The sequence below is a fragment of the Emydura macquarii genome, unplaced genomic scaffold (assembly GCF_026122565.2).
Source record: "Emydura macquarii macquarii isolate MOO-44397 ecotype Brisbane River unplaced genomic scaffold, CSIRO-AGI_Emac_v2 contig_1876, whole genome shotgun sequence".
Classification (NCBI taxonomy): Eukaryota; Metazoa; Chordata; order Testudines; family Chelidae; genus Emydura; species Emydura macquarii.
This window is the reverse complement of record NW_027132013.1, coordinates 27186212-27214158: the sequence shown is the minus strand read 5'-3', so window position 1 is coordinate 27214158 and position 27947 is coordinate 27186212. Positions and strand designations below refer to the sequence as shown.

The 27947-nt window shown below is 37.1% G+C and overlaps 1 protein-coding gene across 3 annotated transcripts in view; it reads left to right on the top strand.

Annotated features, from left to right (window-relative positions):
* Positions 1 to 27947, top strand: part of RYR3 (ryanodine receptor 3) — a 477864-nt gene that overhangs the window by 282707 nt on the left and 167210 nt on the right. For all 3 annotated transcript variants that reach the window (XM_067558027.1, XM_067558029.1, XM_067558028.1), the window contains 11 exons: positions 1341 to 1473; positions 2490 to 2593; positions 7811 to 7946; positions 9838 to 10018; positions 11283 to 11391; positions 15093 to 15213; positions 16019 to 16188; positions 20785 to 21005; positions 22802 to 22892; positions 24528 to 24668; positions 27412 to 27575. In XM_067558027.1, the coding sequence (XP_067414128.1) occupies positions 1341 to 1473; positions 2490 to 2593; positions 7811 to 7946; positions 9838 to 10018; positions 11283 to 11391; positions 15093 to 15213; positions 16019 to 16188; positions 20785 to 21005; positions 22802 to 22892; positions 24528 to 24668; positions 27412 to 27575 (1571 nt within the window). The remainder of the gene's footprint in view (positions 1 to 1340; positions 1474 to 2489; positions 2594 to 7810; positions 7947 to 9837; positions 10019 to 11282; positions 11392 to 15092; positions 15214 to 16018; positions 16189 to 20784; positions 21006 to 22801; positions 22893 to 24527; positions 24669 to 27411; positions 27576 to 27947) is intronic.

Below are 27947 nucleotides of genomic sequence, written 5' to 3'. Positions count from 1 at the left end.
TAAAATGAACTTAAGAGAAAGGTTCAAGGAAGTCTGGAAGCCTTTTTTTGCAGACTAACTGGAATTAAGGCATGCATATTAGAGCTACTCACTGCATTGATACTGTCATCATAATTTCTTGTTAGGAATACATGAAGAAGAATCTGTGCAGCATTGGTAATTAACATATTACCAACACAAGCCTTTTGGATGGGGGGAAGCAGTTGATGTGGTATATCTTGACATTAGTAAAGCTTTGACCTTTTCATAAACAAACTAGGGAAACACAGCCTAGATGGAGCTACTATAAGGTGGGTGCATAAATACTCCTAGAGAGTAGGTGTTCACAGTCAAACAGAAGGGCATATCAAGTGGAGTCCCACAGGGATCAGTTCTGGGTCTGGTTCTGTTCAATATCTTCATCAGTGATTTAGATAATGTCATAGAGAGTACACTTATAAAGTTTGCAGATGATACCAAGCTGGGAGGGGTTGCAAGTGCTTTGAAGGGTAGGATTAAATTTCAAAATGATCTGGACAAACTGGAGAAATGGTCTGAAGAAAAAGGGATGAAAGTCAATAAGGACAAATGTGAAGTACTCCTCTTAGGAAGAAACAATCAGTTGCACATGTACAAAATGGGAAATGACTCCCTAGGAAATAATACTGCAGAAAGGGATCTTGGGGTCATAGTGGATCACAAGCTAAATATGAGTCAACAGTGTGACAATGCTGCAAAAAAAGCAAACATAATTTATTAGCAGGATTTTTATAAGTAAGACACGAGACGTAAGTCTTATGCCCTACTCCGCGCTAACTAGGTTTCAACTAGAGTATTATGTTCAATTCTGGGCATCACATTTCAGAAAAGATGTGGACAAACTGGAGAAAGTCCAGAGAAGAGGAAAACAAATCATTAAAGGTCTAGAAAACATGATCTATGAGGTAAGATTGGAAAAACTGGATTTCTTTAGTCTGGAGAAGAGAAGACTGAGGGGGTACATGATAACAGTTTTCAAGTACATAATAGGTTGTTACCAGAAGGACAGAGAAAAGTTGCTTTACTTAACCAGGGAGGATAAAACAAGAAGCAATGGGCTTAAATTACAGTGATTTAGGTTGGACACTAGGAAAAACTGCCTAACTGAAGGTAGTTAAGCACTGGAATAAATTCCCTATGGAGGTTGTGGAATCTCCATCATTGGAGATTTTTAAGAACAGGTTAGACAAACACCTATCAGGGATGGTCTAGATAATACTTAGTCCTACCATAAGTGCAGGGGACTGGACTAGATGACCTCTCGAGGTCCCTTCCACTTCTATGATTCTCTCTTTCATTGCTTTGTCAATTTTCTTCTTTAGCAGATCGCTTTTCCTAAGATGGTGGCAAGTTGTTGTCGGTTCCTGTGCTACTTCTGTCGAATCAGCCGCCAAAACCAAAAGGCCATGTTTGAACATCTAAGTTATTTGCTGGAAAACAGCAGTGTTGGGCTCGGTATGTCATGTACCTTTAAGTGCTGAAACCAACTCCCGTGGATATTGCAATATCGCAAGACTGCCATCTGACTTGTTTATCAAGCTGAGGCATGGTATTGTGAGGATCTCTTTGAAGTTTAAATACAATTCTTGGATTAATGTTAATGAAAAACATAGCTTTCTATCTTTCTTTTTATCATTAGACTGCTGTGAATTGGATTACAAAGAGAAGACTCTAAATCTGGGCTATTTAACTATAATGAATGAGTTAGGAACAAAACCATGTTACTTTAATTTAACCCTTATAATAATAATAATAATAATAATGCTGACTTCTTTAGTCGGCCAACTACATGAATGGGTAGTAATGTACTTATATATGTGTGTGTATATATTATTTAAAAATTTAGTAATGCGAAGATCATTCCCTGAAGTGCAACTATATGACTTGAAGTTTCATATTCTACCCCAAAGTCTGGAAGTGCATTTTTCTTAATTTTAGTGTTCTTTAGAATTGTGTGGCCCAAGAAAAAATGACTTTCATATTATCAACCTAAGTATAAAACAAAGAAATAGTAGGTGATAGTGAAACATGGAACAGAATGTTCCAACCAGGTATACACATTTTTAAATACTTGAGATGATCTTTTGATAGCACTGTATGCCCTTTAGAGATATAGAGTGAAAATTTTCCCCTTTGCTGAGGACATATAACTTCTATTACATTTTTCTCAAGTTTAGTTCTGTTTTTTTATGAGTTGTTATTCCAGGTTGCTTTGAGTGTGTCTAAAAACAGTAAAGCAATGCATATAGGCCCTGAATCAGCACAGAACTTAAGCATGTGCTTAAGTCAATCCCCCTACTCAGTAAAGCATCTAAGCTTTGCTTTGTTGAATTGGGACCATAAAACATACTGTTTATGAATATATTTGAATATGACCTAGATTACAATGTAACTGCTGCCCTCTGCTGCACAACTTTCATTAGTGCAAACTAAATAATTTTAATTACTGTATATTACCATATTTTTTCCAGCATCTCCTTCTATGAGGGGTTCCACTCCACTAGATGTTGCAGCTGCCTCTGTAATGGACAATAATGAGCTTGCACTAGCTTTGGAAGAGCCAGACCTGGAAAAGGTAAATGCTTATTATTCGCTTTTTTATTATTATTTTACTCTCTGTTCTTGCTGTCTCCTTCTAGTCAAATCATGCCATAATATTATTGGGATTTTGTAACGAAGGGTTATTAATTATTTGATTATGCTGCAATAATCTCTTCCTCTTCTTGCAATCTTCCTGACTCTTCTTCTTTATAGCATAATACTAAGGGCAGGCTAACTGCTCCAAATCTATGTTCTTTTTATAGCAAAGCTATGTAACCAATTATAAGGATACAATAAAATAAAAGATCTTTAAAAAAATAAGTATTGTTTTAAGTAGGCATGAGTGAACTGGATTTGCCTGATTTGAAATCCACTTGAATATTGGAATTCTAAAAAAATGAAAACATTTTTATTGGGCTCCAAAAAGCTGTCTTGGAATTCAAAGTCTTCAAACACACATCAGCAGTCTGTCCCAAATTGCAGCAATGCACTTTCTGCCTTGTTGATGCCTGGATCCTTAATTACTCCATAATTATAGACAATGCAGGAAGTGATTCCTGTAGCTAAAGTTGCCTGACACTTCCCATTATGAGTCTCTATTTTCAGTTGCTTATAACTTTATCTAACTAACTATGTGGGTTGAAACTTTCCATGCCAGGTGTATGTCTCAAGCAAATATTTTTTAAAATTTCAGCTGAAATGATTAAGCGGTTTCCCAAATGATCTTTGGGGAAAATACGTTTCTTTGTCCATGTTAAAAAATAATAATAAAATAATAATAAATCTTTCAACCATTTTAGTGAGATGCTCTAGTTTCTCCTTGCTTTGGATCAGTGATTTGAAATTAGACCTGGATCGGATCACCTTGGTGTTAGGAATATCTCATGTGTCATCCCTGTGAAAATTCAGAGGTATAAACTTCTGAAAATCACAGTTCGCACCTGCTCAGTGAAGACTTTTTAAAGTTTGGCAATGAATTTTTACAAAGATCCTGTCTATTCTGGGCATGCTCCATCCTGGGGCTGCAGAGGGTACAAGGTCATGCCAGCAAAGTTGGAGTGGCATGCTCTTGGAAATGGCATCCCCCATCCAATATTGGACAAAACCACATCTAGTTTTGTCTCCATGCTAGATGGGGGGCAGACTATCCAAAAAAAGGACTGTCCAGTTTAAAATCAGACAAATGGCCTGAGTAGGGCAGCAGCAGGGAGGTGGTTAGGTGCAGAGGGGAGTAGGGACAAGGTGGCAGTGGAGAAGCGGAGAGTGAGAGGGACAGGAATCAGATGGCAAGGTGGTGGATAGGAGCAGAGAGGGACAGAGGTAAGAGTTGTAGGCATGTGAGCACTGGTAAGAATGGAGGGGGAAGGAAGTAGTAGTCAGGGAGTGGAGGGTTGGATGGGTGAGAATAGAAGCTGGGGGGAAGGGAGTGTATGGGCAAAGAGGGGAAATAATGCAGAGAATGGGTGGTTATTGGGGAATCAGGTGGAGAAGAGGCCAGGAGTCAGTGAGCCTTTGGGTAGGAGCAGAGCAGAAGGGAGGCAGGATCCAGGGTGTGGGCATGGATTAGGAGTGGAGGAGTCTGGGGCAGGAGCTAGATGGCAGTGGGAGCAGTGATAGGCCATAGTGGAGGGGCAACAGGGGGTGAATAGGAACAAAGGGGGAGTGGGGTAAGTGGGGGGTGGGGGGTAGATTGGAGCAGAAGGGAATGGGGATAGGACCCAGGGTGAAGTGAGGGCACAGGGTCAGAAGGGTTTATAACCACTTATAAGCACACTCTGCTCTAGGAACTGGAATTAAACTCAGGATTCCTAAATCTTTACATTCCTTTACATTTGCTGTCAGCAAATATCCATGAAACCCACTGCCAAAATGTTTCATTTCCCTCAACTGGTTAGTCCACATAGATGATGACAGCCTACTACTGCTATTAAATTACTCTATGATTTCAAGTGGCAGAGGTCGATGCTGTGGATCAAAAGGTCCAGACCCTAATGATGACCTATGTGGAGATCAGTGTGGTTCCACATGATGTAACTCCTATTGTCTCATTTTTGCTTTTTAAAAAATTTAGAACATTCAGATTGCAAAGTTAAGCACTCAAAATTTAGGAAATCCTAGAGAGCATGGACCATCTTCTGGGAAGGAAACAAGATTGCATAATGAATGATGTTGTTGTCTATAGATTCCATGCCTCACTGGTTGCAAAGTTGGAAGGCATGTAGTGAAAGAGGCAGGAGATTGCAGGAAGAGAAAAGATGGTCTTGTGATAAAAGCAGTCGAATGCTGCCCTACAGAATTGGAGTCTATCCCTGCCTCTGCCACAGAGTTCCTTTGTGATGTTGGGCAAGTCAGTTAAACAAAAATTCCACTGCTGGCTGTTGTGTGTTTCTTGTTTTTTGAAAGCACAACTTGAGACATTTGGGTTCTCAACTACAGAAGTGCTGAGTGCTCATAACAGTAACTGAAGCTGGTTGGAGCTGTGTTTTGAACATATAAAATGCTCTAAAATTGCCAAGTACTCTGAAAAATCAGGCTTAGGTGTCTCAAGTGGGGCTAGGGCACCCAAAATTAGGTGACATTTTTGGTCTTAATCCCTCAGTGCTTCTGCTCCCCGTGTGTAAAATAAGGATAATAATACTATCTCCTGTTACAGTGGTGCTCTGATGATAAATTCATTAATGTTTGTGAACTGCTTCAATATTAGAGTGATGAGCGCAATGGAAAAGCCCGTGAGGAAATTAATAATTGTGTATTCAATGCAGGGTTTGGATGGTGCGCAGTAAATGAGGCAACATATTGAATGACTAGGATAAAATGAAATATTTAATATATATCCATTCAGTGAGCATTGTCCATCCTGTGTACTGAGACAGAAGTCCTGTGGAAAAAGCATGTGTTCATGCAATTAATGGCAGTATCATAATGGAGTGACTGGGAGCGCAAATTAAGGTGGCATAGGCAACCTTAATTTTGGCCTTTACCAAACTTTTGAGTGCTGGACTGGCAATCTTAACATTTTTTTAGTATTTTTTGTATGTATATATAATATTAATTAGAATTAGTGATTATGGTGAAAAATTATTAGCCCGCTGCTTGATGCATGGGCCATACTATAAGATAAAATGCTCAAAACCATGGTTTTCTATAGTAAATATTATACTATTTGGGAGATAGGGCTACCGCTTCTCTTTCCTTCATCTTTTTCTGCCTTCCTTACCATCTCATGTTATCCTGAGTTATGGTACACATTAGAAGTTAGTACGTGAAATTCTATGGCCTGTGTTTTGCAGGTAGTAAGACTATTCACTATATCCTATTATAAATGAAATTCCAACCTCTTCTCAAAGGTTCATCTAGTAGTTTTTGAACATTTCTCTTGATACGTAGGACACTCTGTATCTCAAAGTAGCACCCTGGACTCCCCATATTCACCACTGTCATATGATTATGATGTTTTATATAAAGTATGCCTTCTGAGGTATCATTTTAAAAGTCTTGATCTGCTGAACATTAATATCCTGTTGGATTGTATGTGCTATCATTATATGTGAATTTAAGAAGTATTGCAATAAGTGTTACTGAAATATTTCGTGAGGTTGGGAGATGCCCACATCCAACCTTTCAGTTGCAACAAAGCCAGACGGGCTGATGGCCCATTAAAGGGAATCCATTCTCCCAACGGAGAGAATATCCCACAGAGTTCTCAGATAGAGCACATAGGCAATGGAAACTGTCTGACCAACGGGGGCTGTCTAAAATCCATGTCACAACAAGGATCTTTCCAGAAAACTGGAGGAAGGTATAAAAAGAGAGACAGTGACATCACCACTTAGCCTCTCTCTTCCCCTTCTCAACACCTGGAAGAACATCTAGAAGATGAAGACTTTGTACTGGGGAAGGATGGTCCCAGACTGGAAAGTAATTCTAGCCTGTGTATTGAGGAACTGTAACCTGTTTGTACCATCTATCAGGGTGAGACAGTGTTTGATTCAACTCTTGCATAGACTAAAAGTTTAGGATTTAGAATGTGTGTCTACTTTATATTTTCTTGAATTTCTCTGAGCTTTATGTCTACCACTTATAATCACTTAAAATCTATCTTTCTGTAATTAATAAATCTGGGGTTTTTTGTATTTTACCTAAAACAATGCTTTTTGGTTGAAGTGCTTGGACAATCTCAGCTCAGGTTAACAAAGGCTGTTGCACGACCACTATCCTTTTGTCAGAGTGGCGAACTAGATAATGAGGTTACACTGGCCAGGCTTCTGACCAATGCAAGAAGGTATAGTTCTGGGGTGCAAGGCTGGGGGGAATTGTCTGGAGCCTCTATATTGATGGCGATAAGTGACTGGGACATCATTCATGTAACTTGGTTGGGTGTGACCCTGCCTGTGGATGTCTGTGTAAATGCAGTGTCCATCAGAGGTTTGTAGCTTGACATCAGCATCACAGTGTTAGAGGCAGCCCACGTTGGTGCATTTGCAGGTTCCACAGTCTAGGTTGCACTCTGTAAGTAATATTACATTAGGCATCTGTAGATTACAGGAATTCTAATTTGATTCTTGCTGGATCTTTGGACTTTTGCAAATGTATATTGATCTTTTTTTTTTTTAGGAATTTAAATATCTACACTTCCATTTAGTTTTATTTTTACCCTAATTATTATAATTCCTATAAAAGGTCAAGATTATGAAATCTCGACCATTTTGAATATCAAAATTTCAATTGCCTTGGGTCAGGATTTCACCTAGAAAGCTTAACAGCATTGTTTCACATTAGGTAAACTTGGACATGGCAGGAATTTTGCTCCTTCTATGAGCTAGAATTCCGGAACAAGTACCATAATTTTTAAGTTGTTAAATGTGTGTTTCCTAACTTTCTCTCTACAGTTTATTCACTATAAGGGAAAAAATATGACTTTCACAGTGCTTGATTCTTTTAATTTGGGAAGTGAAAAAACAAGCATTGTCAATTGTTTTATGGATGGTCTCATCATGGAAGCAGGTCATCTTAAAAATAAAAAAGGCTTTAGGTTTTTATTATTTGATATGGAAAACTGAGACCTAGAAAAGGAAATTGATGCAATGTTAAACATAATCACATTGTTTCTCAGAGGGAGGTCAAAACATTTGCTATATAAAAATATCTAGTAATTTTTTTCTGATGTTCTATATTGATAACATTATTAGAAATGTATTTCAAAACTAAAACATAACAAATGTGTAATGCTATAAATCCTTATATTTAACAGGTTGTGACCTACTTGGCTGGTTGTGGCCTTCAGAGCTGCCCTATGCTGGTAGCTAAAGGATATCCTGACATTGGATGGAATCCTATAGAGGGTGAACGTTACCTGTCATTCTTAAGATTTGCTGTCTTTGTTAACAGTAAGTTTAAATCTTTGGCCTTTGATAATATCAAGAGACGTTTTCTTAAACATTTTAAGAACCTCATTTTTTACAATTATCTATAAAAATAAATCTTTCATTTATTTAAAGTATACTGTCTCTTTACAAATGTAGGATTGCTAGTGTATTCTTCCCTTTATGTAATTATCATCATCTTCATAATTCTTTAACTATATATTTTTTTACTTATATCACACCTTTCAATGCTCTTACAAACTTTAATTATTTAATAAAGTCTGACAATGCCTTCTTAAGGAAGGTAAATAAAACTATATGAATTTTAGTGGTGGATAAACTGAGGTGCAGAGGACCTTGCAATGCTCCAGGATATGCAGCGATGTCTGTATTGGAAATACTACAATCCTGATTTCCAGCAACTGAATCACATTAATGTTACCACTATGAGACTTACACATATATGTCAAACTATGCCACTTAGTGTTACAAAATGCAGAATTATATTATAATAGATCACAGTGAAGTATTTTTGTGTGAGCTGAATGCTTGTGAAAGATGTTGGATAAACAGTCTTGAAGAATTTAGTCTTTTCTTCTTCCTATTGCTTGCCAATGTACCTTAATCCTGAAGTTAAGAAACAAACTCTAGATGTGGAAAAAGTAGTTCCTTCTCAGTGTTCATTCATTTATTGGCCCCTTGGCACCAACTGCTACAATCTGAAGTTGAACCCACAGATGAAGAAACCTTTTCCTCTCTGGGACTTGAACTTCGTTTTGTCAAAGCTTACAGGGCCTCACTTACAGGGCCTTTAGCAATGTGCTCCTTACTTACACCTATCAATGAAAGTGGCTTTTTTGGTAGCTGTCGCTTCGGCCAGGAGGGTGGCTGAACCTCCTTTTACAGTAACTGCTCATTTGACAAGATCTCAAGCATTTCTTGTGCATATCCCTATCAAAGAAATTTGTAGAGCAGCTACTTGATCTTCACTCCACCCCTTTGCATCCTATTATGCCATCACTCAGCACTCGAGAAACTATGCAAAATTTGGTCAAGTTGTACTCCAATCTGTGTGCACATCAACTCTAATCCCACCACCTGCTTCATGGCTTGTGAGTCACCATGAGTGGTGACTCAAAGAAGAAAAAATGGTTACTAACCTTCTGTAACTATGGATGTTGCACATGTTCAATCTGTGACCCTCCTACTTCTCTGCATCGGAGTTGTCCAGCAAGAAGGAACTGCGGGGGCTCGGGGCAGCTACGACCTTTATACTCAGAAACATTGGCATGCAACTGCAGAGGGCGCTTCAGCCACCCAGACATGTTCCACTGAGGAAAGAGTTTCCAATAACTGCACAGACCGCACATGGGCCCAGAATGGAATGGACACATGCAACACATCTCAAAGAATAGCAATTACAGAAGGGTTTTTTTTTTAATTATTATTACTTACAAGTTATGGTTTAATTATTTCCATGAAATGAGTTCTTAGTCCATTTCTTGCATGGACACTTTAGAAGCAACTACCACAATTGCTGCCTTTGTTGGCAGTCCCAGAAGAGAGGGCAAAGACAGAAATAGTCATGGAAAATGAATTCCCCTTGCAACCTTTTAAGTGAATCTTCTAAGTTAGGTTTCTTTAACTTTGGGAAGACAGTTAAGGGAAGTTTGCACTGTCATTCCCTGTATTATAACTGCTCTTTGATTAAGTACATGAATTACCTTCAGAGCTGTAAATTTAGCATTTTTTTTCCTTTAATAAAAAAACGTTATTCTCTCTTTCTCTTTCGCTCTCTCATTTTTGTTCTATAAAACTTAGGGAAAAATCCAAACTGTGCATAAATTTGTGGTTTTCTTTCAGAAGAAGTGTATTGGCTTTTATATATTGGATAACGTGTCCTTTTGGTCTTTAGGTGAAAGTGTTGAAGAAAATGCTAGTGTTGTTGTCAAGCTCCTTATTCGACGCCCAGAATGCTTTGGGCCAGCTCTTAGAGGAGAAGGAGGCAATGGTTTGCTCGCAGCTATGCAAGGAGCTATTAAGATCTCAGAGAACCCAACTCTTGACCTTCCCTCTCAGGGCTATCAAAGAGAAGTGTAAGTAAATGTATTTGCTCTTTTGGCAAATGCTGATGTTTCATTAGCTGAGTTATTAATCTTGTATACCACAGTAGTACCTAATGACTAACCAAGAATGTTGGCCCCATTGTGCTAGGCACTGTACAGACACAGAGTAGCAGACAGTCCCTGCCTCAAACAGTTTATAGTGTAAATAGATAAGACAGAGATGGGGGGAAAGGATAACACACAAGCAGAGTGAACAGCGTGGTAATGGCAAACTTCATGTTAGTTCCATGATTGCTTTTTAGGGTGGGTCTAGCTGGGGGGCGTATCACCTAAATGGAAAGAAGAGTGAAGGGAGAGAGGACACTGAAGGGAAAGGAGGTGTGGGGAACTGGGCAGAGAGGAGTAGGGTAGAGGGGCAGATGTGGTGTGAAGTAAAGGTTTACAAAGCCGTCAAACAGATTTCAAAAATACTTGTCTAAATCCCCTGATCTACTTTAAAAATCTCAACCTAAGAAACATCTTTAAGTTTGTCTTTCCATTTTTCTAATGTAATGGACATATTTTTCTAAACCACACTGCAGAGTACATTTTGAATTGGTCATTGTCACAGAATCCTCCAGTCAGCAAACTCCTGTCTATGGCCATCCTTACATTGACATGTGGTACAGTGGTTTTTTGAGCTTACAAATCAATTAGAAGTTGATAACTCCTCTTTGACTGATGGAAGACAGAATCCTAAAAACATAACTGGAGAGTAAACAATTATTTCAAAGAGAAATTGGACCTGTCACTTAACCTAATACATACGGGACCTAAATTAGGGCAAATAATTCTCTGTTTGAGTGCACTGCTTGAAACTCGAGAACCAAACACATGTTTTAGATACGTAAGTATTAGTTTGACTTCCAGATGTGGAACAGGGTACATTAGGTACCCATATTTATAACTGGACTTTTCATACAAAATGTACACAGGGAGTGTTCTACAGGGTTAATGGAAAAATAATTTTTAATCAGGAAGCACAAGAGACTATTTCTACCTATACTGGCTAACTTATAAAATAAAGACTACAATAAAACATGAAGAAAAAGTGAATAATAAATATATCTCTTAGTATAGAAGACATGAACACGTGACCAGAGACAAGAAATAGGCCAATAATCACTGCATTCAGTCAGTAGGAGCTTCACTCTCACAAACATTTTACACAGACACCTTATAACGAAGAATCCAATCCTGTTTTAGGCAATCTGATGTCAGCCAAAATATGCCCATGTATTTGGTTCCTTTTTAGGAGTGTTGAAGAAGAGGAGGAAGAAGAAATTGTGCATATGGGCAATGCAATCATGTCATTTTATTCAGCTCTGATAGACTTGCTTGGACGCTGTGCACCAGAAATGCATGTAAGTGGCTTCATTCCCTTGCTGTGAAATAAAGATAAAAGGAGTTATAGTAAATACTTTGTAAAAGCAATTTCATATTGTCATATTCATATTTCATATTCAAAATAATACTTACATGACAAAACTATTCTCTGTTCAAAAGCTTTTTCTTCAGGAAACCTGGGGTTTATGGTATTTCTCAGTGTCTCTATATGGATACACTCTCTGCAAACTCTATGAAAAAAGAAACACTAATTTATGCCTCCTTCCATCTTTTGTTATTTGGGTAAAATACACAAGCTGCAAATATTTGTATCCACTCAAGTAACATTATAATTAGTACACGTTATATAAAATAAACTATACTTATTGCTAAAACTGTTATTATTTGGGCCCAAGATTTTGCATATTAAAATACGTGTTGGACTAATAAAGAAATCACAGTATTTTCCCTTGATTTATATTGTGAGTGTAAGTCATCTCGGCATCTTAACTGAGCTGAAATATAATGGTTTGTTTGTTTACTTGTTTGTTTGTAGGCCCTGGTTTTAGGTAGTGTTTTATAGCTGGATTAATTATGATGCAATGAAGTTACATGATTTGTCTAGGGTCATGAATTGAGTAAATAGTCTGGAACCCCAGGACCTTTGTTATTATAGCTTATTACCAGCAATCGTAATCTCTATGACAATAATGTGTAGAGATCCTGACTGAGAGTGGGGCAGGAGCGAGAGGCAGTCTCTGCCCTGAGAAATCTAAATAGGTAAGAGACTAATGGTGAAAGGGGAAATAAAGAAACACAAAGGTGATGAGACTCATCCGAGTTCAGCCAGCATGTCAATATCAGAGTCAATACCAGGGCTGAAATCTGGGTTCCATTGAAGTCCGTGGGAGTTTTGCCATTGACTTCAATGAGGTTAGCTTTGCAGATTGTATAGTGTTGTGCCCTATCCATGAGGCAGCACTGCCTTCCCCGATATGGTAGGTGAATTGGTGACACTGATGCCTTATAAGGAGGAAAGAAAAGAAATCATAGATACTGTGAACATGCTTCTTGATCTCTGATGATTTGATTAAATGTAACTCTGCAGAGTTGAAAATAAAGTATGAGTCTTCAGGATAGAAGTAGAATGAAGGAGAAATTAAAAAACCCATAACTTCTACACTTAAGGAATATATTTAATTATTCTTTGATAAATACAAATGTTGCAAGTGAATCACAAGTGAACTGCCCACTTGCTAGTTTATTAGTTAGTTATTTTTAGTTTTATGTTAGTTTTATTGTTTTGTGGCATACCTTGCATACATTAGCATGCCAGGAGCGGCTAATGTAAACTGATGTTTATGTGGCTTCACACATAAAGATTGGCTTGTCCAAATTTAATTTATCACACAGCAATGAATAATTTGCAAAACTGTAATAATATTGATACTAGACAGGAAGCAACTCTATGGTGGGGAAAAAGATATTTGTAAGTGAATATATATTGCACTATAAGTTTTGTAATAGCAAGTGCCATAAATATATTCAGATTTTTTTTTTCATTCTAGTCTCCCTTTTTCATTTGCTCATAACTTTCTCAATAATTTCTTAGAACATAAAACTTCCCCTGTGTGATCTCAGGCCAGAGATAACGGTTTTGAAAAGTTTGAGAAAAATCAGTTTGGGTGTTTTGAATAGTCTAAATATCTAACCTAAACACAAAAGAAGTTAATATGAATAAATGTTCTGGGGAAGATTTTCACAGGCACATAGGGCAAATGGGCACCCAATTCCCAATTGAAAGTTGATAGGAGTTATGCACCTAACTTTCAAAATCTCCACCATTATGTATGAACATATATGTCTGACATACTTGTGTATCTGTTCACAAAACAGAGACAAGTTACAGAACCTATCCTTCATTATAGGTCCTGTAAGTAATAGGAGTCGTTCATAGATTCTCTATTCCAATGCATTGACCTGTGCAGCAGACACCTATAGATGTTGTGAAAATTAGTCTGAATTTTTAGTGAGGGCTTCTCTGTGTCTTTAGGTATTTCTACAGTGCATAAATATACCTGAGCTAGCTTTGCTCTACTAGCTTGGTGTGACAGAATGTACCCCTGTGTCCACATTCCACACACTATTGTAATAATCTTTGTACAAGGTATGTCTGTAAAGTATTGTTTTAAAACTCATAAAATGTTGGTCAATATTGTCCTGATAAAATATGTGGCAATATTGTCTGTTAAATTATAAGATGCCACTGTATGGTGCATGTTCCAAATCACAACCCAGCCCAAACAGAAGGTGGCAAACAGGTCTGTCTCAAACAAAAGAATGTGTATTTTGCTTAATTTGCATTTAAGCAGTAAACAGAGTCATCGAGCAGGAAGAGAAACAAAGGTCAAGCTGACACCTCCGCCAGGTATAAACAAGGCTGATGGGCCATTACTTCCTAAGTGGCCATTTTTGACAGGAAAGAAGGCAGGGGCAAAAAGAAACTACATCTTAGCAAAGAAACAGCATGGAGTTCCCCTCCACACAGACTGCTTGTCACCTTTACTCTCAGCTGGAAATGCTTCTCAAAGGAGGGGACAGGAGTATAAAAAGAAGGGTCTGACACCCCAAGGCACCTCTCCTCCTCTGTCTTTCTCTGCCCATTGATTCACTGCATGAGAAGAGACAAAGGCAATAGCCATTAAACAGTGGAAGGGGTCCTGGCCTAGGAAATTTGGCCAGTAAGACTATTGAGAGCATGTGATGAGACAATCTTTGCTTTGAATTTAACATAGTTTGTTAAGTTAGGCATTAGTTGCATTTTATCTTTATTTTTCTTGTAATCATTTAGGATTTTTATGCCTCATTACTTATATTCACTTAAAATCAATCTCTTTGTAGTTAATAAACCTGTTTTATTGTTTTATCTAATCCAGTGTGTTTGAAGTGTTCGGGAAACTCCATTTGGGATAACAAAATGTGTGTATAACATTTCCATTGATGAAATAATGGACCTATATAAATTTGTATTGTCCAGGAGAGGACTTGGCAGTACAGTGCATACATTTCGGAAGGGGGGGGGGGGATTTGAGAATGGGAGTGTGTTGTGAGTATAATTCAGGCTGGTAAGGGCCAAAGTGTGGCTGGCTGGCTGCAGCACACACAGACATAAATGGAAGTAACTTGCATGCTGGAAGCTGTTTGTGAGCAATAGAGACTGGAAATTACAGCAGCAAAGCATTGCAAAGGGTACCCCAGATTGGAGGGCAGGGGTCACACAGCTATTTATTAGTCTGGATTGTATCCTGGGTATATCACGCTTGGGTCCGGAGACGTGAAGCTGCAGCAGCACGGACTTTACAAGTTTGCTTGTCACCCTGGGTACCTGGATGGCTAGTCCATGCTGCAGACTGCACTGCTGTGGCTTTGCTGCTCTGATACCCAAGCTAGTTAGATTAAAACTAGCTCGGGTATGTTTACCCAAACCCCGTGATTGCAGTGTAGTCATACACTAAGTGTGTCTTCAGACATCTGTCACATCCCATTAAAAATGGCACAGGTAAGAAGGGTGGAATCATTGAAAACTGGAACCTTCGGGGGAGGAGGGGTCTTGCAGTGATTTACAAAATAAAAACCATCAACATTAATATTTTAATCAATCAGGATTTGTATGGGTTTTTCTGATGTCCCTTCAATTAACTAAATGTTTTATTTTATATGTCTGATCATGCTTCAACAGCTTATCCAAACTGGGAAAGGAGAAGCTATTCGAATCAGGTCAATCCTTCGTTCTCTTGTACCAACAGAAGACTTGGTGGGGATTATAAGTATACCACTAAAGTTATCAACAGTTAACAAAGGTAACTTCAATTTACCATCATGCAGACTTTTCAAAAGTGTTTAAATAGATATACAGAAGCTTTTTGTTGCTATAGTTTCAATGGACTTTGGGCTAAATTAAGCCCTAGTGTGAGTTCAGTTCCCCCTAAATCAATGGAGTTATGCCCATGTACGCTAGGGGAGCCCTTGTCTACTTCATCCAGCCAATCAGAAGAATGACAGGAAGCAATTATTTAGTTAATTAATTAGGCTGCACCTTTATTCACATAAAATATCTGGGAGTATCCATCAACAAATTGTACAATGCAGGTCATCATCCTTTCCTAAAACATTCCCAAATAATACCCAACAGGTTCCAGCTAGTACCCTCCATATCCTCCCATCACAGCAGATGAAAGGGGGCTATAAAAAACTGAGCAAAAATGCCTTTATATGTTTTGCACTGGAGCTGTGACTCTATAAATACATTCTGTTTTCCTTTTACAATTTTTAACCAATCCTTCTGCAGTGTCTAACTGTCTCTCTTGCTCTCTTTCTCTATAATAGTTCTTTACTGTTAAGAAAATTACTTTATACATGTTGATGTTTAGAACAAGAGACAAGGCAATTTCACTGTAGACGCAAGTATGCCTGCTCTGACATTGAACTTACAGCAGTTGCAGATGCCTAGTTCATTGATGGATTTGACCCTATGATTTTAATATGTTCTGTTGTACCTTAGAATTTTTTAGAAGATTGAAAATGAATAGTTGTTAGGAGATTTTGAGCTGAGCTGCATTTTGTGTGTGAAATAGAAATTAAATATTTAGATTTTTTTTTTTTTAGATGGTACAGTCACTGAGCCAGACATGTCTGCAAATTTCTGTCCTGACCATAAAGCACCCATGGTGCTGTTTTTGGACCGTGTCTATGGTATTAAGGACCAAAGCTTCCTCCTCCACCTACTGGAGGTTGGATTTTTACAAGACTTAAGAGCATCTGCCTCCCTGGATACGGTAAGTATTTTCTTAGTGAGAATTAGGAACATTAGTTGAGGATACTGGCTACATCAGAGTTTCAAAACACAACTTTTTAGTTAGTACTGCATAAAAAGGAAAAGTAATAAATAAGCCCTCTCACAATGCTTAATATGTAAGCAAGCAATAACAATGCAACCGCTGCATAAACTTACAGTACATATGTTTGATCAAAAATGTTCAGTACTAACATTAGGGGAGGAAAAAGCACCAAATAATTTTTTTTGAAATTTTCAGTGCAATCAGAAGTTAAAAATAAATTGCAGTTAGTATGAATATGCTTAATTATTACATCTACAAAGCTCTTGGACAGCATCCATGATACTGAATATTCATCTAATAGAATCAGAATCAGAAGAGAGTAGGAATATGAAAAATGTGGCAAACTGGGCCAGACTTCAACTTCAGTTGCATGGGAAATCTGCTCAAATATCTGAGAAAATATTTTATCCTTTTTCCTTTAAGGACACTGTTAGTTCAGGGAGGGGGAGGGGCAAGAAATATGTTCTTTATGTGATAGCTAGAGACAGCCACTTATGTTTTTTCTCAGGTCCCCAGAATTACTTGAACTCCTTTATGCAAGTGCTAGAGGTACTCTGCATAAGAATCAAATTCACTGCACAGAAAGTAAAATCTGTACTGGTGAAGGAGAAGGAACAGTGATGATTGACTGAGAGTATGAAACAGAGGATTGGTCAGCCTTTCTTTCCTCAGCTGCCAAATTTCCCTGTGCATATCTTCTTGAACTTCACCAAAGCATCATCAGTCATATTAGATGCCTCAATCTTTCATTTTCATAATCTGGTCACCAACCGCTATCGTAATTAATCTTTTTATTCAAACTATCCAAATTTCTTAGGCTTTCAATTTTGAACTGGAAACATTATGAGGAGAAACATTCTCATGAGCTTTCTGGTACTTCCTTTTGTCCTTCAGTCCAGGAATACCATGAATCCAATTCCTTTGATTGTCTCAAAAATCAGTTTCTGAATCTGTAAGGGCACTTTTTTCTACAGAAACAGACATCTTTTTTTATTCAGTTTGGACTATCACAGAAGAGACACTATATTTCCCATGGAGATTTTGCTTTTTAATTCTTGATCTTTTGTTATTTTGCTTAATCTAAAATACACGTGATCTTAGCCAAAAGGCCAAAGAGCAATACTTAACCTAAAGTGAAAATAATTTAAGCTATTGTATATGGTTCCTCTTTGTGCATAGAAGTCATAGCACCTGTATCTAATAGAAGTTTTTCAGACACATTATGTACTGCTACACATCAAGATCCTCATTCTCCACTGTCTTATACCTTATTTAGACATTTACATCAATACAAAATGAGAGTAAAATTGATGTAAAAATTACCACTGGTGTGAATAGAGAATTATGATTTGGTAGCAAATTACACCTGTGGTACATAGGTTTAAGGCAGCTGAGAATCAGGCCCAGCGTATGGAATAGAACATAGGGTGAGACTCTAAGATTAGAATGTAGTGATTTAACTCAGTATTTCTAGATATCTGTGTTGAAATCATACTCAGTATTGTTTTCAATTGTTTTTTAAGAACAATATGTTGTTGAGAATATGAGCTACTGTCACTGACACAATTAATTTTCTGTGGTGTCATTACCATTCTTCCAATGAGACTGTCTTTTAGAGTTGAAGTGATCTCAGAGGAGCTGAATGAGACAATGCACAGTACTCAATCTGTGGATCATTCATTTGTTAACATACATAATGAACGTAATATAAAGATTTATCTATATATCCCCATAAGCCATTATAACTAGCAAGGGAAGAGAATGGTAATGTGCCCATCAAACCCCAGAATTGCCATTATGTTTATGGATAATTTTTCTTATTGTTCATCGAGGTAGACTAATAAAGACTGAGTATAAACTAATTAAGAATATCAGGACTTGGCCTATTCACAGAAAGACAAAGAGAGAGAGATCTGTATTTATATATCTATTAGTTTATAATTCATTAAATAGTTTTTGTTACAGCTATGCTGAAGGTTAAATTGACTAAACTCCTACCCTCAAAACATAAATGTAAAAATTTTCTCTGCTCTCTCTTTACCATTATTAGTCTTTCCAGCAAGAGTAAAAGCATAAAATATTATTTTTCTTGCAATACAAGAAACATACAATACATACAGAAACCTGGGGTGAAATCCTAGTCCTATTGAAGTCAATGGCAAAACTCCCATTGACTTCAATAGGGCCAGGATTTTACACTTGACAGGTTTTTAAATAATAGTGCCAACCTCCAGAAATGTGGGTGTGGTACAAAAGAAAAACATTAGCTAACGATTTTAGAATGATATAAACTAAAAAACACTTATTTAACATATTGGTCAGGCATTATGACTGGTTAAAGTAATTAGCTCTAACTGGAGCACAGAGGGAAAAGTATGGGTTCAAGACTGAAAAACTTCAAAATCTTGATAGTTCCTGTTAATACATATGTGTAATTGAAACAGTGTGTAGAGTCTGATACTAAATCGAAATGTGTAACTACAAGTAATGATAGTATTACAGTAATTAAAACAGCAGAGCTCTTGGCATTATTAAATTTTTGATGTAGGTCATAGTTCTGTCTCATATGTTAATAACAATGCCTGGATAGCTGACTTTTTTGGGGTAATTAGCTAATGACAATCACAAGAATTTCCTACTTATATAATTAGGGGCCTGATTCTGCTAGCTCTTGCTCATATGAATAATCCTTACATGAGTAGACCTATTGACTTCAACAGGGCTGTTCATTTGAGTAAGGATCAAATAGTGCTGAAGGATTGGTCTGTATCTGAGGCTCCATATCAGTAAGTCAAAATGTAACTAGTATCACAAAGAGGTAAGGAAAACAAAGTAAAAATATTCAAGGCCCTTCATCTTTAACATTTTGCATATTCAAATAATGGTAGCTACTGTATTGGACTGAAATGCATATTATTCCATTTGTGGATGGATTCAGAAAAGGAAGATTGAATTTACAGGAAAGCTTTGATTCATACATGCACCTGTACCATATGTTGTTTTTAGCTTTTCAGAAAAATAATTATAGTCTTAAAAGTTAAAGTTTCTTGTAACTAGGGACACATTTCTTAATACTCTATAGTTTTAGTTTTAAAAGTTTTCTTTCCAGCCTAAGACTACAAAAGCCTTGAAGGCTGATAAGAAATTTACAGCAATGTACTGACTCATATGAGTAGTGGAGTGGAAGTTATACTGCAGCTGAAGCCCAGAGGCTTGCCATAGAGTGTGTGCTGACCAGCAGAAACTGCTACTAGTATTTTTCTCTGAATTGCATTCTTTTGATGAGCACAGGGTAGGAAAAACATTTTGCAGTTGCATAAAAGATTCAAATATTTTTGACCGCATATAATCTTAGGCACCTTTATGTAATTCCATATAGACAGACCGTGTATTCCAAATTTACAATTCACTTTCAGGGAATTTCTTAAAATCTATATTTATAGACAAAATATTTTCTTTTTTAAAGAAGCTCAAAGTAATCTATATACACTCTTATATAGAGTATAAGTGTATGCATATTTCTTTGTAATATACTACATTTATATATAGTATAGTATATATATCATCAAAAATTATATAGCTGTAAAATACTTTTTAAATAAGCTTAAAATTGTAGTGTAAGCTAAAACAAAAGGGGCAAAGAAACTGAATGCCAGTCCCGAGTTTCTGTCTTGATTGATGTTCTCTTTTATATCAAAGTAATTGATATATGTAATGTACTTAATCTAATCTAAAGGCGTCCGTGGTGTCTAGGATACATGTAGTATCTAAGATCTGAGGTTACATGTATTATGTTACATACTTTGGATTGCCATTTATGACCACAGCAGGTTGAGTATGAAGTGCCTTTATTTTGTTTTTGTTTTTCTGTTAGTGTCACTTTCTTAAATTTACTTCAATGTTGTATTAAACAAGGTTTAAAGTTATACTTTTTGGTCTAAATTCTACCACCGACAACCTCTAGAGAACCCTGAAACACCATGAGGAGGGAGAGGGTAACATTTTAATGCCCTAAAATCTGGGCATTAAAAACTACACTGCAAAATCTCTACAACAGGAACCATGGAGGAATGTTCTAAGGCATGGTCCAGGGTTTAGTAGATGTGAACTTTATGTTATTACACTTACTCCTCCTGATCGTGCAATGGCCAATACATGAACACCCCCTGTGCTTCTATCAGGTGTTACATGTACAGGAGGCCACACTGCCCAGACTACAGGCAAACATTAACACTGCTGTACAACACAGATGTGCACCTCTTTGGAGGTTATCTCAGTGATGAACCCTATTTCTTTTCCCTGATTTTTAGTATTTCCTAATCCCTGTAAAATTGCGTTATATCAAAATTGCCAGACAATAATACAGTTGAAGAATACTTTAGGCATTAAAATTGCCCAATATATAAACTCACAATTTAAACACAGTTGATATTTAGGCACTTTGGGAAATGTATCACGGGGTTTCTTTTACAGCATTCTTACTTAATACATAATTCCAGATGGGAATGACCATTATATGCTACTTTTATACAGGTATCTCTGAGCACCACAGAGGCAGCTCTTGCACTAAATAGATATATTTGCTCGTCTGTGCTTCCATTACTAACAAGATGTGCTCCCCTATTTTCCGGAACGGAGCATTACGCCTCTTTGATTGATTCCACACTTCATACAATATATAGACTTTCCAAGGGACGCTCCCTTACAAAAGCACAAAGAGACACTATTGAAGAATGCTTGCTTGCTATTTGCCAGTGAGTATCATAGACATTTGTAAATTGCTTTCCTTTGCACTAGGCATTGAACTGAGCATGTACATTATAATAAAGTAATTTTCTTCTCTATTTATTATATAGATGGAAGTGTAGTTTCTTGTGAAATGCAGTAAATTATCTGAAAGTAAGAGGAAAATATTTTTTGAGAAAGAAAAGATTGAGTAGTTGGTTTTATAGTATTGAATCATGCTGTACACATGATATTGCTTTGCTACAAATCACAGGATTGTACAGAATAACAACCTTTTTATTATTATTTTGTTTTAAACCAAACCATTATTTAGCAGAAAAACCTTCAGAATTCGAATCAGATGTGTGATTTTTTTTTTTAATATTGGCTATGAATTAGCTATGATTATTCCTATTTATTCCTAGAGCTTCCTTGGCTCAAATATCATGAAATGTAAGTTTGATTCAGAAGTAATATGTCTTTCTGCATTGCTCCTTTATGTCCTCAATCCTTGGTCTTTGGGCACTGCTGGGGCTTCCTGCCCACTTGATGTAGATGAAGCTTCTCAAACTAGCTGGAATCATGTATATTCAGGTTTTGTCTAATACAATATGAAAATCTCCTTGAATCAGTGAAAGTACATTTGTCAATATTAAAGCCACTCACTTTTTCTGTTGTATTATTAAGGTGGTTATATTACATGACAGCAAAATAGATTTCCCAATCTCAGAATCTGACCTTATTAGCAAAAATAACAGTCACAGTTTTAATATTTGGAAAATATAGTGCTAGTGGAGATCTCAAGAACAAGTATATTCTCAGAATCACAGTCAATTAAGGCCTCAAATGCAGTGAAAATGTTACATTTCCATGTTAAAGGATGAGAGCCAGGAAACTGACAGCCCACATGAGGAACTTTGCTACCCCTGTACATCACACAGCCTGCTCCTCACTTACCATTAGAGTTAGAAGGAAAACGTGTAATGTTTCAAAATATTAGTAAAAACATGAGGAGGGGGGAAATTACACCAGCTTTTTCATTAACAACTTTCCTATTTTTTAACCAGCTCTGATCTCCGTATTGGAATATGGAAGGGGGAGTTATGTGCATAATTTAGTGTTAGCAATTGGTCCGTGCTGTGCTGAGGAGGGGTGAGAATCGGCAGGCTGCATTTCTTTTCCTCATGACTTTCAGTAGCAGATTGTCTATGCATTATGTACTTACATTTAGGGGCTAAGAAGTTTGCTTCTCACACCTGTGATTTTTAATGTACATTTTCCAGAGCTAACAGCCTGTTTCCTCAGGCTGTGAATTGATTTCTAGGATTTGGTCCATTGAAATTAAAGATGGAAAAGATATGTTAGATCATCTAGTCAATCTCACTTCCAGTTCAGGTTTGTTTCCTATAATTCAAATACATTCCCCAGAGCAGTTTCAATCCACAGGGCTTCCACCACATTCACTGAAATACTATTTCATATCCCTGTAGTCTCAGACCTCACTCTTAGAACAGTATTCTATTCATTTAGTTTAGCTTTTCCACTGTAGCCAGTTACACCCCCTAGAAGAACTCTGAAAAATCCAGCTCTGTCCTTTGTGCTAGATTATGGTCAGACCATGCACAGTGCACAAGAGAGGGAGGGTGGGAGTAGTATATCTTTCCACATTATATCCTCCCATGCATGGACCAGACACAGTGAGATCCCTTGTTTTACTGAGCACCTTCACTGAGTAACTTGAATTCCAACGGGTATTGTAATTGGTTTGCAATTTCATTGAAATATATGTATATTATTAAATGGTTAATTTCTTTTTAAATTACAGCCATTTACGTCCTTCTATGCTACAGCAGCTATTACGACGACTAGTTTTTGATGTGCCCTTACTTAATGAATACTGTAAAATGCCACTCAGGGTAAATATTGCTCTAATTATTACATGTCCATGCAACAGAAAATATACTCCAGAACAATCTGTCATCACCAATGTTTTGAGGGGAGAGGGGTGGAGGGAGGGGTAGTAACAGCATTAAAAGAAATTAGGTGAAATTATTCCTATTGTGATAAAATTTTATTAAATATAACAGACAAGCACATTGTCAATGTTTCCCTTGTGAAAACAATATAGCATATGTTCGTTTAGTGACTTTGCTCAGGAACATCACCTTTTTCCATTGCTCACATAAGTGTGATATTGAAAGTAGTAGTTTAAATCTAGGCATTACTCCAGCTTCCCCTACATAATTTTTAATGAGTCTGCATAGAATACATACACTGACAATGTGTTTGTTGGTTAAAGTGCATGCATGTGATATAGAGAATAAGACTCAAAATGTAGCTGTAGAAAAAAACTCTTTGACTTGAAGGAGAATTTTTGAGCTATCTAGAATTGCGTGCCTTAATAGCCTCCTTTCTCCCCCACCACTAGAGTGTGAAACAATCACAAAACTAGTAAGTAGAGCTGATAACAAATTTTCCAAAGGAGCATTTTTCTGTCAGAAAATGCCAATTAAATTAAACCAACATGCTCCACAGGACCATGTCAATTTTGTGAAATCTTCTATTGGAAACCAGAGAACCCAGAAGGCAGGTCTGCAGGTTTCTGGGCAGCTCAGGGAGCTTCATCAGTTTTGTTTAGAAAAATCAAAACTAAACATTGTTTTGATTTTTTTTCTAAATGAAATTTCAGAATTCCCACTCTGTAGAAACATTTGACATTTTTAAGGTTTTGTTCAGACATGGAATATTTAATTTTTTTTTTTTTTTTTTTTTATTTTCAGAATTTCCCATGGAATGGAATTTCTGGGTTTTGACCAGCCCTATTAGGAAGTGTTTGAGATCAGGTTCAGATATAGCCCATCTTGTAGAAGGCCACACTAATCATGCATGCTAGCCCACTAGACAGTGCATTACATACTTTCAGACCAAAATATTCCATGAACTGTTCAACAGTTGATCAGAAATGGCTAATCATGGAAAATTATACATTGTGGCTGGTTTTGCCATGTTTTCTGATGTCTGCTTTGGATTAAATTGAGATCACCTAATCTGTTTTGCTTGCAGTTGTTGAACTTATCTAAGAATTTCTAAATAACCAGAAGTCAGATCCATATGTATTTAGATGAGAAAAAGACCCCTTTGCCAAAATCCACCCTTATATACTTCCTTAATTTTCCCTCTGAACTTTTATTTAATTAACCCCATTTTATATTTTATTATTTGGGCTAATTTCTATGCACTGTAACAAAGCTGTGACCATCTAGAAACTATTTGTCACTGTGCTGCTCACCATAACTATTCAGAACTTTACAGCAACTGCCAGAATAGAACTCAGCTACTTCTGTTTCAAAAGAACAAACCCCAAATGCTTTAGCAAAAAGGAGAATCGTCATCAGACTCTAGCAGTAAAGTGCCTGTACCACATACCTAAGAAGTTCCCATTCTTTCTAGTAGGTGGCAGTGGTTCAACTCCTCACTAACCAGTTTGTTATAGTATTCATAAGAAATGTTGACAGGTTATACAAAACTGTATTTTCCTTTAATCTACATAGCTTCTAACAAATCATTATGAGCAATGCTGGAAATATTACTGCTTGCCTTCTGGACTGGGGAGTTATGGAATTGCAGCAGAAGAAGAGTTACATTTGACCGAGAAACTTTTCTGGGGAATTTTTGATTCCCTCTCTCATAAGGTAATGATGATAATTCACATTAAAGATTGTAATAGCCATGATAGCATAACTATAACAGTTGGTTGTGCAAACTACAAAAAGTGCTTGTTTTAACTCTGCTTTCACTTAATACAGTAGATATTGACAATGAATGCTTGTAACCAGATTAATACACAATTGAATGCTTGATCACCCCCCTCTAAAATGAATGCTTAATCACAAAGGGCTCTATTCAGACAAACATAGGCCTAGGGACATTTTAGCTTAGAATAGCAATAACCCTGCATTTGGGTAAATTTCTCACAGTCACAAATTGATCTCTTCATCCTCCTATTATTATTATTTTTATTATTTATTATAAACTTTTACAAATATTGACATTTTACAATAAAGCTACCTCTGGAAGATGCATACATGATGTTATAATTTATTTAGTATAGAATGGCATTTTATTGTGAAGGGGGGACAGAGTCCATTGCACACATGAGGGCTCACAAGTTTACATATCAGGATGCACCCGTCAAAATGTGTATATGATTTAACAGGAAGTAATTGAATCTGCATAAAGCACTGACATAAACAACTAAACCCATGGTAAACTTGTATTATTATCCCTATCTTTCCAGACAAAAAAATATGTTTGTGTAGTTTTGCTGTACCTTGCCTGACTCAGGTACCACAAAGCCCCATTCTGGGATGCAAACATTTTTCTGCATTACATTTTCAAAGCATGGGTTCAGGGCTTTGGCACTCAGCCTCCTCCACCTATGATTAGGGTAGAATAAGAAATGGTATCTCCCTGATATGAAGAGGACCACCCACACTGAGGGCATAATATTTGGGCTGTGCTGGATTCATAATAATCCAGGTTTTGGTGTTGACCACAAAGTTTGACAAATTGGAATCCAAAGTAATCATGCTACCTGTGCTCTGCAATAGTCTTGTTCTGTGGTAGTGCTGCGATATCCTGATACGTCTCAGTGTCCAGTGAAGACATCTCGAAGTTGGTAATCCAGCGGATTCTAGCATTGAAATGTCTGTCAATTATTTGCTCAGCGCTCCATTATGCTGTGTAAATTAGTATGCTCAGATAACAGTAGACTCAGTATACTAGACTCTAAGGCCTTGTTCACACTCTTGCTTTTAATTATATTTCCCACCATTGCACTACCATCAGTGCAGCTCCACCAATGGTAGCAATGTCAGAAGAGCCGAATGTAGACCAGCTGCCAGCACCTTCATCACTATGTCTTCTTAACCTTGTTTCAACTAAGTCTAGATGACATGGTAATACAAACATTGGTGGCCAATCTGTGGTAGTGCTCCCACATTACTGTCATTAGTAGCAGTGCAGATATGGGAGATTTCTCTAAAATTTCTAGAATACAGTGTCTTCCTTCATTCTTCTCTGTAAAAAACAGGCATTTATAGGTTTTAAATGTTGATGGTCTCCAACTACTTTGATGGTATAATTTACTTAGATAGGTGCCAGGTCACAGTCAATTTTCCAGTATACCACATACAATTAGGCAGAGCACGCATGGGAAAATCTTTTTTTAACATCTCAGCTCATAGGTTTTTTAAGGTGCCATCTGCAATACAGTCATGTCATATTGACAGCCAAAATTCTCCATGAACCTCAGAATAGCTCTCAACTTATTTTATCAATCAAATGTCAACAGGGGTAATCATTCAAGTTTATAGCAATATATAGCGCCATTGTTTTTCATTACTGACACAGTGGAAGGCCTTCCACTGCAGAAGTTTTACATATAAATTCCTAAATTTTCCTAAATATAAGTTTTACCTAAATTCCATCTTCATTGAATGCCTATGCCCTAATGGCAAGAAGGTGACCAACTTTTAAATAGGAGCCATGCCCAGGTTGTCTGAACAAAAGGTTACTATTAATAATACCTAGCTCTTTCATGGTGCTTTTCATTGGTAGATCTCAAAGAACTTTACAAAGGAGGTCAGTATCATTATCCCCATTGTATAGCTGATGAAACTGAGACACAGAGCTGTGAAGTGATTTGCTCAGGGCCACCAAGCAGGCTAATGGCAGAGCTGGGAGTAGAACCAAGATTTTCTGAGTTCCAATCCAGTGCTCTATTTACTAGTCCACACTGCCTTAGAATAGGTAGCTAAAAGACACTCAATGTGCATCATATCAGGTTAGTTTCTTATATGGAAATCATGAAGTGCTCTCTCTCTCTTTAATTTAGGTTAGAAGAGAGAATGTGCTAATTCAGCTCCAGCTGGTACAAGTTTGAAAATTTATGAACTGCCTCTACTATTGAGGAAGTAAATTTCTTTTGACCCATGTGATTTAAGCAGAACAGTATTTAGGGGGAGTGAAGGAGAAGAGGTGACAAAATATTATGCATTTACTATAGGTTTTGGAAGTTCTATAAAGCTTAAAACTAATTTTTGTGGATAGTCAAGTTTTATCTGAACAGGCTGACAAAGTCTGAAAATCTTTGATGTATGTTTGTAGGTCTTTTAGTTTCCATGGACAACTTAAGGCTTGTGCATGTGTAACATTCAACATTTAGTTTGAATAGAGCCTTTAAAATGCATCAGTTTCTGCATAGGAGTATACACCTTTATGCTGGCATGAGTTTCTGCTATGCGCTTGTCTTTAAAATATTCTTCATTGTTTGACTGCATCTTCTAGTTCTGCTCCATATGGCTGTCTTGCTTTCACTAACATTTTGCATGTTTTTCTATTGAACTTTCCAACCAGTTCCTATCTCTCCTGCAGAAGTATGATCCAGAGCTCTTCCGAATGGCCTTGCCTTGTCTAAGTGCTATAGCTGGGGCTTTACCTCCAGATTATTTAGACACCAGAATTAGAGTAACTTTGAAAAAGCAGGCATCAGTGGATCCAGAGGGAAACTTTGATCCAAAACCTATCAACACAGTCAAGTGAGTCATGATAACCATAAAGGTTTTTCAAATGTCTCTTGTGCCACTTATTGCGAACAGCTTTCTTTTCCTTTTGTTGAAGAGAATTGACTGGCAGCTGACTTTTTAAATGTTACCAGTGCTCTTCATAACTAATGTGGGGAGCCTTGCTCCCTCCTGCCAGGCACCAAAAATGCCTCCTCTACAGCTTACATTTAGCATTTATGTAGCACTTTCCATGCTCAAAAGTGCTCTTTAAACACTAAATAAGTCTCACAATAAACCTATGAAGTAGGGGCTAGATTCACAAAGGGATGTACCTGCCTAACTGCCTCTTTAGGTATCAAAGCCAAAATTTAAATGCCACCAACATTCACAAAACCATTGCTCAGC